At 37.2% G+C, this 13,726-nt stretch overlaps 1 protein-coding gene across 2 annotated transcripts in view; it reads left to right on the top strand.

Moving 5' to 3' along the window:
• The window catches only part of CNOT6L (CCR4-NOT transcription complex subunit 6 like), a 57,880-nt gene that overhangs the window by 23,340 nt on the left and 20,814 nt on the right, over positions 1–13,726 (top strand). Inside the window, exons 2-4 of one of the 2 annotated variants that reach the window (XM_060779356.2) lie at positions 11,555–11,676; positions 12,805–12,991; positions 13,572–13,657. In XM_060779356.2, the coding sequence (XP_060635339.1) occupies positions 11,565–11,676; positions 12,805–12,991; positions 13,572–13,657 (385 nt within the window). In that variant the 5' untranslated portion in view covers positions 11,555–11,564. Of the gene's footprint in view, positions 1–11,554; positions 11,677–12,804; positions 12,992–13,571; positions 13,658–13,726 lie in introns of those variants that run through there. The other variant, XM_060779357.2, reaches the window with a different exon arrangement.

Raw genomic sequence — 13,726 nt, 5'->3', positions numbered from 1 at the left:
TTAAAAAAAACCCTACAAAATTAATGGGGATTGCTATAAGTAAACAAGGAACTTAAAAGCACATATATTCACACACACACACATATATAAACACAATTTTTAATTAAGTCTTCACTTCAAAATAAAATATTCTATAATCGTCTTCATTTTTTTTAGTAAAAAGGCTTCAAAGCCACTGGCTCTTCAGATTTTTTGTTGTATCCTCATTCAAACTGGCACTAAAAGGCTTTCCTACCATAAATTTAGATTTTTAATTAAATAAATATATTATGAAGTGTTTCCAGGACACTTTGGTTAGTGGATGTGTAGAAAGCTTTTGTTGTTCACAAGTGCCTTAAAAGCTATGGGGTATATTTCTCAATATAGCTGAAACATCTGATAGTCTGTGGAGAGAGAGACTGGGGTGTCATGTAAAGGAGTCAGTAAAGCAAGTCAAAACCTGTTTAGATGCAGACTTGCTGGATCTGTTCCAAATTGTCTAGTTGGATTTATTACTGTGTAGTATGAATTACTATAAGCTTATGTGAGAATAGCTAGCTGCTATCACATGATACTGCCTCAAGTGTCTTTGCAGTTTGCTCTATATAGTATAATACAGTTGAGGGTTTTTCTCTACTTAAGGATTTCACTATTTTTAAGACAAAACAACCCCATTGCTCCTTTTTACTTCAGCAAATGAGTGAATGAAGACTTGTCATTTTCAAAGTTCTGCATATTTCTTAGGCCCCACCAACACTGACTGTTGAATTCAGTTCAAATCTAGCTTCAAACTGCAATAGCCAACAACAAATTCCCAAAAGAAAGTGTGTGAAAGAAAGCCTTTAATTTGCATCAGTTTTTGGGCCCAAACTGGTACAAGGATTTCCTGTATATTAGTCTACACAGCAAAACCACTTTCTTCAACTACATTAAATGGTCATTGTAGATGGGGCCTTAGAAATCTAAATAACTAAAAACAAATGTAAGTGCTCGTTGTTCTTTTTTACTGTGTGAGTTCAATATCTTACCTTTGCTTTAATGTAAAATTGATTTGTAAAGAAATCTGATAAACACCAAAATGTCTAGCAATTTGTTATGGTGCTATGCAAATGACTCATAGTTAAGAACGGCGGTGAGACAACAAGAAGTGAAATTCCCTAGGAAGGAAAATTCACTCCTGGAAGAGATATTACCATGGGGAAAGGTGTCTCAACTGAAGCTTCATCCCCAATCCTTGTTTCCAAACTAGCCAAATTATTCAAAATACCTAGCCCTTCCTGGCAATATTAGATCAGCCCCCTCCCTCTGACCTTCAGAAAGTTGATGAAGACCTGGCTATGGAACCATTTCTTTCTCTTTTTTTGGAGGAGAAGAATAGAGTAAAATAATAAATGTAATAACAATAATAATAGAGTAAAATAATAAATGTAATAACAACAATAATAGAGTAAAATAATAAATGTAATAATAATAACAGAGTAAAATAATAAATCACTTAGGAGCCCCCGGTGGTGCAGTGGGCTAAACCCCTGTGCCGGCAGGATTGAAAGACCGACTGGTCGCAGGTTCGAATCCGGGGAGAGGCGGATGAGCTCCCTCTATCAACTCCAGCTCCTCATGCGGGGACATGAGAGAAGCCTCCCACAAGGATGATAAAAACATTAAATCATCCGGGTGTCCCCTGGGCAACGTCCTGGCAGATGGCCAATTCACTCACAACAGAAGCGACTTGTCGCTCTTGACACGACCAAAAAAAACCAAACAACTTTGACTTGAGTATCAGCTGTGGGGGCTTTATCAGCCTAAAAAAGGGCTAAAAACTCTGCTTTTACTAGAGTATATATGGTATTACTCATCAAAGGAAATGAGGTGACAGTATCTTGTTTACTAGTCAATGTAAGAGGCGCACCATCAACCTTAGAAAACATTAGTGCCTCAACTGTAAATACACTGTCACCCTCAGACTCAACTTGATAGAGAAAATGAATATGGGTTTGTTCCTTGTGAAGACTTATCTGAGGTATCAAAGCTTTTATTTGTACATGTTTCCTCATAGTTCCAATTCTTTCTCTTGGCTTGGCTTCTAGATTGTTAAGTGGGCAGGGACTGGCTTGGTGATTGTTGTAAGTTATTCTACAAGCCTTTGCTACAGAAGAATCGAGTAAAATTTCAATAAATAAGGGCAACTTCATAAGTTGAGATCTGGCACTACAATTTTATAGTTCCCATGCCTGCATTTTGGAACTTCTAAAAAAGTCTTGCATGTATGCTTTGTTAAAAAATTCCCTAACAAAAAAAACACACACACACACATCAAGAAAAGACATACACAAGTGGAAAATTCTACAGGGTGGAGAATGCATCCTCTGCCAATTCTTCCATCTCCAGAATTAGCCACACATTCACTGACGTGGGAAATAGACCAGTGTTCTATTTCCAAACAAAACAGAAAATAAAAGTATTCCACTTAAGAGATTAAATTGCTAGGCTCTATTTCTTATAACAGAAGCTTGATATATATCATATAAACATAATTATTACTGTTATTACATTTATTACTCTGTTATTATTACATTTATTATTTTATTCTATGTATTGTTATTGTTACATTTATTTTTTACTCAATTGCATTTATTATTTTACTATTTTTATTATTGGAAGGATACGTAAGCACATTTACATTGAAGAAGGTTAGAATAATGGCTTAAACAGAGTTGGACAGTCTTATCTTAAATTACAGTTTCATGTAAATATTCGAAGTCATTTAACCAATTGATGCCTCAATTAATGTAATTTTCTTGGTATCTATTTTTATTTTGAAATTTACCAGTACTGCTGCATTTCTCACTCTTGCCTCATACTTGAGTTAATCAGTTTTCCCAGGTTTTTTGGTGGTAAAATTAGGTGCCTTAGCTTATATTGGGTTGGCTTATACTCGAGTATATACGGTAATTGGATTCATAGGACCAAGCAGAGAAGCATCTATAAAATTAATTATTTTCTTTCAAGTCACAAACTGACACAAATACGTAAGGGTTTTTGGGATAATAGCCTACTTGCAAGGTTTATCTAATAGAGTGGAACATTTCTAGAAGTAATTATCACCAAGCTTAAGCCTTATGCAAATATTTCCTGTTTCTTAGGCTAATAGAGTTGTGGAGTTGGAAAATCACCAAGGGTTATCTAGTCCAGTTCCTTCTAGTGCAGGAAATGCACAGCTAAAACACCCCTGACAAGTGGCCATCCAAGCCTTGTTTAAAAATTTCCAGTTAAGGAGATCCCTCCTCTGAGCTAGTTTGTTTTGCTTCGGAACAACTCTTACCATCCGTGTTTTATCAAAATATTTTTTTTGGGTAATTTGAAATTATTATTTCAGGTCTTACTCTGGAACAATAGAAAAGAAATTTACTCAAAAATATTTGAAGATGGCTATCATATCTTTCAGTTTTCCAGACCAGGGGTCCACAAACTTTTTAAACAGAGGGCCAGGTCACAGTTCCTCAAACAGTTGGAGGGCCGGATTATAATTTTAAAAAAAATGAATGAATTCCTATGCACACTGCACATATCTTATTTGTAGTGCAAAAAACACTTAAATGCAATACAATAATTAAAATGAAGAGCAATTTTAACAAATATAAACTTATTAGTATTTCAATGAGAAGCGTGGGCCTGCTTTTGGCTGATGAGATAGGATTGTTGTTGTGTGCTTTCAAGTTGTTTCAGACTTAGGTTGACCCTGAGCAAGGTCCAGGTAAATGACGTTGGAGGGCCGTATCCAGCCCTTGGGCCTTAGTTTGAGGACCCCTGCCCTAGACTAAACATAGAACTTGTTTCCCAAAAGTGCCATCTTGACCATCTTCCTCAGGACACATTCCATCTTATGAATATCATTTTTAAATAGTGGTGCCCAGAACATGATACTGTAATCCAGGTGAGGTATAGTAAAAGTCAAACAGAGTCATATCACCCATTCCCTTGATCTCTATAGTTTCCTACTTTTTTGGGGGTGCCCTTGCTAATGTTGAGAAATTTGATTTCTGAAGTTACTATTTTAATATTATATTAAAGTGTGGTTACTTAAAGGTGAATTATCAGCAGTCTTCTGCAGTGTTTTGGTAGGACAGTTTTAAAATAGATGTTAATGCCTCAAATGCGGGCTTCTAGTTTCCTCCCCCCAGGATGTTCTACCTCAGCCTGCTTGTACTGTCTGGAGCGACTAAATTTAACCCTCTTGTAATCAGTTATCTTGGCAAATGTGCTACAACTAAAATGTGCAGTAGGAAAGAGAAACTTATCACTAGTATATCATGCTGCTTTTGCTTTTCATTGGATGAGATGGATAGCAATCAGCCCATCCTTATAGTGTGGGGTGCAACTCTGCCCTAACCAAGCCTAAGGACATTGCTACTTCTGCCTGGAAATGCTAGAAACTCTGGTTCTTGTGCCAGTTGAGGTGTGTATACTTCAGTTAGACCACCTATGACCTAATTCTTCTTTGTGCATATCTCTAGCACAGAGCAGTTTTCTTGCTCTGGCACATTTTTTGTGATAATATCAGCTATTCGGTTAGCATTAAAGGTTCAAGAAACTGTGTTGTAATGCTATGGATCATGAGCTCCAGAAACTGGTCAGTTTCCAGTCCATGTGCACATAATATTACACTTTGTGGTTGAATTTGTGAGATATCTAACTTTGTATGTTAGTCCCCCTGTTGACAGATTATTATGTGTTTTAGAGGATTTTATTGAGCTTCATGATGTCAGTGCTCTTATAGATCCTTTTAAATTCTGCTATTTTAAAGTTATGGCAGCTAGCATAATGACAACTCAGCCTTTACACAGCTTAGACTCATATACTTAAAAATCCCCAAAAACTTGCTGTGAAGTTTCACTGAAGGAAAATCTGATTCACAATTACATTCAAGAACAGAAGACATAAAAAAACGCGAATTGACCTGAAGCCCTTAATGAGATCCCAAAGCCATCATAAACACATGAAATATTCTTGAGTATTTGTTAAAACAAACCTAGTGCATCAACTTGTGAGAAAAATAGCTTCCATTCTTAATAGATTCCTTCTTACAGTGTTCCAGTTATTCTGTACTGAAGCATATTTTGTTTTGACAAGTAAGAATACTATAACAGATCCCTCCTTTCAGAGGTCAGTCTGGGTGTTGAGTCTAGGTTGAGGGTTAAGATGCTTGTGGACCAAAATAGCTCATGTTCACATCTAACTCTTATTTACTGAAAAGTAACATGTAATTCTGACCAGACTGTTTACAAGATCACATGTTTTCCCAAGCATTATTTTTGTATTGTTTACTTTCTATAAATCATTCAAGGTGGTTTTTTAATTTAAAAAATGCAGTCGAAACAGGAGCAAACGGTTAAAAATAAAGGTATAATTATTTTTTCCACCAATTATTCACAGTGTTAATAATTGATGCACTTAGCAGCTTTGGAAAGAAAAGAAAAATGCTGGCTACATTGGCCAGCCATAGTTCTGAAGCCATAGTTCTGAAGTTTCTAGTATAATATAACACAGAAACCTTAATACTGTTCTCTCCCTCTCGATATATGCAGGCAGTCCCCAAATTATGAACAAGATAGGTTCTTTAGGTTTGTTCTTAAGTTGAATTTGTTTGTATCTTCTACATAATGAGGTTTCTGGGAGATGAGGCCCAAGTCTAAACATGAGATTTATGTATGTTTCGTATACACTATATATACAAAAGCCGAAGGTGATTTTATAACAAAATTTGTAATTTATTTATTTATCATGTCAGGGGCAACCAGACAATTGTATTACATTTCTAACAGAACAAAACAAACAAACAGACAAAACACAAAATTTTCAAGCTTGGTAGTTGGTTAAATGTCCTTTGACCAGTATCTGGCCACTTGGAGTGCCTCTGGTGTTGCCTCAAGAAGGTCCTCCATTGTGCATGTGGCAGGGCTCAGGTTGCATTGCAGCAGGTGGTCAGTGGTTTGCTCTTCTCCACACTCGCATGTCGTGGATTCCACTTTGTAGCCCCATTTCTTAAGATTGGCTCTGCATCTTGTGGTGCCAGAGCGCAGTCTGTAATTTGTAATAGAAATAAAGTATACAGGTATTTCAAAGGATTGACAGCACAGAATAAGTCTTGACATGAGCACAAATATAATAGTTCTTTGATTCTGTCACAACTTGTCGTTTGTCTGACTCTATTTCACAAATATTAGAACAATTTAGCTTTAGATGCAGGACTTTAACTGGCATGCATATTGCCATAGATATAAAGTGAGTGATCTGTAGCCTTTGATCAAAACAATTAGTCTTGACACTCAACCATGGCACAGTTGCAAGATGAGAAGGGAAATCTGACATGGTATAGGCATGGTATTATTTAAATGATTCATCTGTTTGATTCTTTAAGTAGACCAACTATTGAAAACATGCTTTATGGAGGAGAAAAAAGGATTGATCCTTGGTCACAGTTCTCTTAAAAGTGTTTAGAAGACTGATTTCATAAAATATGTCTTGGGATATGGCTATGTAAATCATTTTGACAGATGTCTCTTTTGGAGTGGTACAAAGGAGCACGTTGGCTTCATTTTTTAGAAGCAAGAATATCACCATCAGCTTAATTCATCTGAACAGTTGCTTGTAGAACATCTAACAAATTATTATTCATCTCCCAGTAATGCAGTGATTCTCAACCTGTGGGTCCCCAGGTGTTTTGGCCTACAACTCCCAGAAATCCCACCAGTTTACCAACTGTTAGGTTTTCTGGGAGTTGAAGGCCAAAACATCTGGGGACCCACAGGTTGAAAATCACTGCACTAATGGCTATTCATAGCTATACAGCTGGCTCCCTGGGACAGACTTAAACTACATTTTCCAATACCTCCCATCTTTAGCTAGCATGACCTGAGATCATTATAATCATTGTAGTCCAACACTTATAGGGGACAGTAGGTTCCACTTGGATAAATAACTGTGGAAACCAAATAAATGATCCATGTATTTTGCTTTATTTAGAAAGCAAATAAATCAGTGGTTCTTAACCTGGGGTCCCCAGATGTTTTTGGCCTACAACTTCCAGAAATCCTAACAGCTGGTAAACTAGCTGGGATTTCTGGGAGTTGTAGGCCAAAAACATCTGGGGACCCCAGGTTGAGAACCACTGAAATAAATGGTCCGTGTATTTTTTTGAAACTGTTCTTATTGATACTCTTACACTTTTTAAAGTTCTAACCTCAGCAGTTATTTATTTTTTTCCCAACATTTCTACCCCACCCTTCTCAACCCCAGAGGGGGGACTCAGAGCAGCTTACACTGGCAACAATTAGATGCCGCAACATACACACAAATATAACATTATAACAACAATTTAAACAATAAATAAAACAGGTTAAAAACTATTTAAAACAGTTAAGACAGAGACCACTCTTTAATGCCAAAGTACCAAATTAGTTAAGCTTTAGAGTCTTATTTTGGCTCACTTCAGTGATACTTCCGAAAATAGTTTTCTGCTGCTCCTTCTCTGCTGTATTGGAAGAAAAATCTGCTTTGCATGTTCCCAGAACTTTGTATCTTTTTGTTTTGCATATTCATCTTTAGATGGAGCGTGTGTGAAGGCTGTAGGCGGCTGCGTGGCGCTTTTGTAATGAGCACTGCAGCTGTTCTGCTAAATACCTTTTGCTCCTCCATGGCTCTGAAAGTACTAACATTTTTCTATCATTTGGAAAGTACTTAAAATCTAATTCTGATTTTGTGCATATAGAAAGGTGTTGGGGTTTAATTCTAAGAAAAGGGCATGAGAAGTAATAAGCGTCAGTCTTGCTTAAGGCCGCAGCACTGTACAGTACATGTTGACATGAAAGAAAGACTTGCTGATTACTGTAAAACTTGCTTGTGGCTAAACGTACATAGGAATGGAATGTAAAACATTTATATATTTTTAAAAGATAACTATTCTACTTCCCCATGTACTCAAGTTTCATCATGTCTCAAACCTAATTAATTTAGAAAAATGAAATATAGCAGTACAATATATAATAATAATGATAATAATAACTTTACTTTTGTATCCTGCCACCATCTCCCCAAAAGGGCTCGGGGCAACTTACATGAGGAGAAGCCCGGTCAAACATAGGTTAAAACATAGCATAGTAAAATTTATAAAAGCAACAACATAAAATAACATCAACAAACAACCAGTGGCCTGACATAGTAGCCAAATACTAAACTCGAGCGGGCAGGGCTTGTGCAATACAATTTCAAGGACAGGGCAGATGGAAAAAGTGCAGGAGCCAGATAATAAGTTAGAACTAGAAGGGCATAGGGTAGTTGTGAAAGCAACCAAAGTATGAAGTTTTCTTAGGCTGTAAGATCACTGGTCTGTTTAACTGAGGGGTATGAATTTTGACCTGAGTGGGTGACTTTGAGGTTGTTCTTTCTTGGGGTTGCTGTGAGTTGAAATTGACCTGACTACAGGTAACAACAACACCAAGAAGGACATTTGGTTCTCAGCATGGTCCAATATTGATTCAATAACCCTTTACATGCAAAGCAAATGCTTTGCCACTGAGCTAATTTTGTTTTCTTTAAAACAGAGGATGCCTAAATATAATATTGTGCATTTTATATTAGTAAAAGATTGGAAAATGAGGGGAAAGATGGCTGGGAACTCAACTCTCCCTATTTGGCTGCAGCTGTTAATTTCGGGGGCCACAGACCTTCCATTTCCACATCCCCATCATTCTTATTTATGAACTGGCTCCAGAAACTGTCTGTACTATATATAGAGTGTACTCTTGCACCACAGCTCCAAAAGAGCCTGAACATTCTGTGACAAAAGTGCTTTTAAGAAGGTGGCTATTAGCTGTAAGGTGAGAAGAATAAAAAAGATTGCCCCCATGTTCTCATCCAGCTACTGTGTCTTCTAAAATAAAATGTGGGTGTTCTGCCTGACGTAAAGCATGCTACAGAGTTGTGGGAGAGGAGCAGGATAAGTATCACTTGATAAATGTACTATGATCATATATATGTAGGAAACCTTTTGTACTTTGTTTTAAAGCTCTTGGTGCCTTTCTGGAGAAATGTGACTTGGGGCTACAGGCACTTTTTTGTCTCTCCTGCTGCCGCTGTTTTATTTATTTGTCAAAATGCTTGTTTCTTGCTGTATATCATAAGATCTCAGTGTGGATATTTAAATCCTGTGAAATCATGTAACAGTTGGGTTGTTGTAGGTTTTCTGGGCTATATCGCCATGTTCTAGAGGCATTTTCTCCTGATGCTTCGCCTGCATATATGGCAAGCATCCTCAGAGGTAGTGAGGTCAGTTGGAAGTAGGAAAATGGGTTTATATATCTGTGGAAAGACCAGGGTGGGACAAAGGACTTTTGTCTGCTGGAGCTAAGTGTGAATGTTTCATGTAACAGTTTACAATTTTTAAATGACTGTAGAACAATTAAACACCAGATGCGCTATAATAGAGCCTTTCATCCTAATCAGGCCAAGATTTGTTGGTCCCAAAGAGCCAAGTTTTTAAAAGTGGTATTTTCACAGAGGTATATATTTCCTTATTTTTTATGGAAAACTTGTAAAATGCCATCGTAGAAATATTAGTTGTTCAGGTTGCCCATTTCCTGTGTCGCAGCAAGATGTTAGAAAAGGTTGTGTGCACTGTTTTTGCCTTGATATAACTGTGTTTCATCCTAGAATGCAAATATTTTAGCAGTTTGTGGTTTTCAAGGATGTCTTCTAGACTGTATTTTAGTTTTGTCTTCATTTAAGTACAAATGTCAGCTATTGAGAAACATATTTTGTAGGAAGGTCTCTTGGATCTGCTTTAGTCAAATAAGGTCACGGTTTATAGAGTCTTTCAAAATCTTTATCATGGTGTTGAGAAACAGGCATATCTGTAACCTGGGGCTACAAACATTAATCATTTGAATGACCTTGGGCTACATTGGCTCTCTAAAGGTCTTCTAATAGAAATATCACATATCTTTGTCAAATGGTGTCCACTGCTAATCTCAAATTATGTACACATAGTTTGTTGTGAGTGCATGCATGATGATTTTTCAATGAGTACATTATTTGTCAATGGCAGCTTGTCATAGTGAAATTTGTTGGGAAACTTTCCATAAAAATTTCCACTAAGGGATCAAATGCTATCTCCTTTTCAGACTTGTAGCTATAAGATCTGAAAACACCAAATAATTGCATGGCAGTAAAATTGGACTTCAGATTGAATATGTTTGTGGAACATTGTGGATATCTAGGAAGGGGAGGCGAAGGGAGGAAGATCTTGTCTCGTTTTTCTTCAAGAGGACTTGCTTGTCAGATAAATTTTGGAGAAATGGGTAGTTCATACTAATCTTAAAAGGATTGTTAACTCTTCAAAGCAGTAGGAATGAATGAGGACCTGTCTAGAGACATTGGTCACCCTCTTCAAAGGAATGATTAATTGGAACCTCATTTCCTATTCATTTAATATACTAGAACATTGTTTTCTACAAATTTCCTAGCATTTTCATCTTTGGAGGCTCTTATTTCTGCTGATTGTAGGTTGTCCTTGTGTTGTGTTTGTCCATGGGCCAGAGCTCCATAAACAATGTGATTGATGTCATCTGGAAGGATTAAATGCAGTAGCATTTTGGCATGAAGGTATTGGCGATGAATAGTTTTCATGGAGGACATCTTAAGTGTGTACTAAAAGAAAAAGGAAGACACCACCATATCTTCTGATTGTCCATTGATTGTTATGGTTTAGACTTTGAAGTCAGGCTCGAGAAAGTAGCAACCAGAACCTATCTTCAAGAACACATCTCTTTCTATGAACTGGCTTGGGCTCTAAGATCTGCCAGGGAGGCCCTCCTCTTGGTCCCACTTCCATCTCAAGCGCAGTTGGTGGGGCCGAGAGAGAGAAAGCCTTCTCGCTAGTGGCCTCCCGACTTTGTAATGCCCTCCCTAGCCCCCACTCCTCAAATTTTCAGAACTCTGAAAACATGGCTATTCAAACAGGCCTTTGGCCATGTTTAGAACCCTATCTGTTATATTTGAGGACCTAGTGATTTGTTTCACTTTAGCACTCATGACTGATATTAATTACAGCTTCAGGAGAAAAGGAGGGCTTCATTTGGTTTGTTTCAAGTATGCAGCTATCCCAGTTACCTTAAAAGTGGAGGTGTTCTTACATTTTAACCAATGGACAAGGGAAGGGTGCAAAACACTCTTTTTCAAGTGCCTTTTGTCCAGTTGAGGTCATTTCTTGTATCTGAGCTCTGTTACGAAGTTTAGGAAGAGAAACCTCTAAGAGGCAAACCATGTGTGAAGGAAGCTCTGCATTGTTCTTCCACATATTGTGACTTTTGCTGCTAAAATTAGGAACCTGCATTCAAATTCTTCCTTTTTATATGATCTGGATAGTTCTGTGCCTCAGTATAAGGAACTGATGCTAGTAATGGGAAATTGACCTGGTTGCAAATAATGCCTCTGTTAAATTTTCTGTACTGGTAGATTATTTATTGATCTGGTATCTGTTTGTTCGTGTGTTGTAATAATGATATGGCTTATCTTTCAGACTAACAGGGATGCCAAAGGAAAAATATGACCCTCCAGATCCTCGCAGAATTTACACCATCATGTCAGCAGAGGAGATAGCCAATGGGAAGAAGTCCCATTGGGCAGAATTGGAAATCTCGGGTGAGTTATCAGATAATGATTAGTCTGTCAGGTCAAGTGGGCTGCTTGCTTCTCAATTTCCTTGAAGCCTGATACCCGTCTGCTCAATAATTATTAGTGGTTCAACAAGTGTTTGTTGGCAAGCTCATGCAGATTACCTGAAACTTTAATGCTTCAAGATGCTGGTAGATATTATTTATGAACTGCCTAAAATTATTGTGGTGTGGAGGAAAGAATTTGAAACATGACTTTACAAGGAAGAAAGAACAGACAGAATTATTGAGAATAGGGGGGATCCTTTTAAAAAAATAATTTATTTGTACACATAATACATGTAGTACACATAATTGCATTCAGTTTCAAATGTAAGTAGTTTCATATCAATATAACATTGCTAGTAATTACAGAATCATTAAGGATATGGAGGTGAGGGAGACCTTGGTGGATTATAGCTCAAATTTATTTGGGGGAGGGAAAGAAAGTGGTGAGGATTATTGACTCACATTCATTTGCCAAAACATATTTTGTCTCCCAGTTTCTCAAAATTTCTGGATTTTTAAAATTTCTATTTTTTTTATTTTTAAAAAAAACTATTATAAAGGGAATTCTGTGCTAGGTCTATTTGTTATAAGGCTCCATCTTTGTGAAGAGATTTGAGGAGAGTTTTATTTAATAGTTGGTAGTGATGACACATACTTTCTTGCTTTTGTTGACATTTTAAGATCGAAATATAGTTTCATTTTGTTTTGAGTTCTTGTGGACAGCCGCAACAATATATCAGTCCTTTCCTCATTTGTAACCTAAAATTGCAACTAGAAATTATTTAAAGTCTAGCTGATGTCTGATTTTCTAATTAGCCAAAACTTCATAAGCATCTTTTCAAAATTATTTTTGTAAAGTATTTTTTCTGCTGCTTCTGCCTTCCTAGTTAATTTAACCCATTATTGGGAGACAAATAACCCATACTAAGAGAAAACAATCGCCTTTGATGTTGAGTTAATAGGTGGGTCGAGGTGACTGAATGATTGATTCAGCTTCATTTGATGTCTATTTTTCTTTCTTGGAAAACTGTGTCATATCAGTACTTACTGAAGTATGTAGACACACCTGCCTGAACCCTTAACACCCTTTATGTGGTCTTCATTTTAGGTAGAGTGCGGAGCTTAAGTACATCACTTTGGTCGCTAACACACTTAACCGCTCTCCACCTCAATGACAATTATCTGACTCGCATTCCGCCTGATATCGCCAAGCTTCAAAATCTGGTTTACCTGGATCTCTCATCCAACAAACTCAGAAGTTTACCAGCAGAACTAGGAAACATGGTATCTCTCAGGTGAGAAATCTGTTGTGTCCCTCAAAGTATTTAAAGAAAGATTTTCAGCTCGTAAGTAGTTCGGCTGTTGATGCAGCCATTTCCTTTCTTATAACTAGAGGGTTTTTTGCTTGTCTTTTTGACTATATTTTTTTGCAGGCATGAGCAAACTTTGGCCCTCCAGGTGTTTTGGACTTCAACTTCCACAATTCATAACAGCCAGTATGCTGGCTTGTATTTCTGAGAGTTGAAGTCCAAAACACCTAGATGGCCAAAGTTTGCCCCTGCCTCACAACCTCTGAGGATGCCTGCCATTGATGCATGTGAAACCTCAGGAGAGAATGCTTCTGGAACATGGCCATACAGTCTGAAAAACTTACAGCAACCCTTTGCCCGTGCGTGTTTTATAGTGTTCTTGTTATCACAAATGAGGAGCATTGCTAAAGAAAACAGCATGAAGAGGAGGATAGCTTTTGCTGCCTGTTTCTCAGAAGAATATCTAAGCTGATGAATGTGTTTTGAAAGATAAACAGAACACAAAATGTATAAATCCCTTTTAAGATGACTTTGCTAAGCTGATTTTATTTCCCCATGTTTATAGGGAATTGCTTTTAAACAACAATTTGTTACGAGTTTTGCCTTATGAACTTGGACGGCTCTTCCAGCTGCAAACACTAGGTTTGAAAGGTAAAGGATATTCTGCGTATATATGCATGCATGCCTAATTCCAAATGATTTGTCCCTTATAATTTTCTT

This window comes from Anolis sagrei, chromosome 5, assembly GCF_037176765.1.
Source record: "Anolis sagrei isolate rAnoSag1 chromosome 5, rAnoSag1.mat, whole genome shotgun sequence".
Classification (NCBI taxonomy): domain Eukaryota; kingdom Metazoa; phylum Chordata; class Lepidosauria; order Squamata; family Dactyloidae; genus Anolis; species Anolis sagrei.
This window is presented reverse-complemented; position numbering and strand designations above follow the sequence as displayed.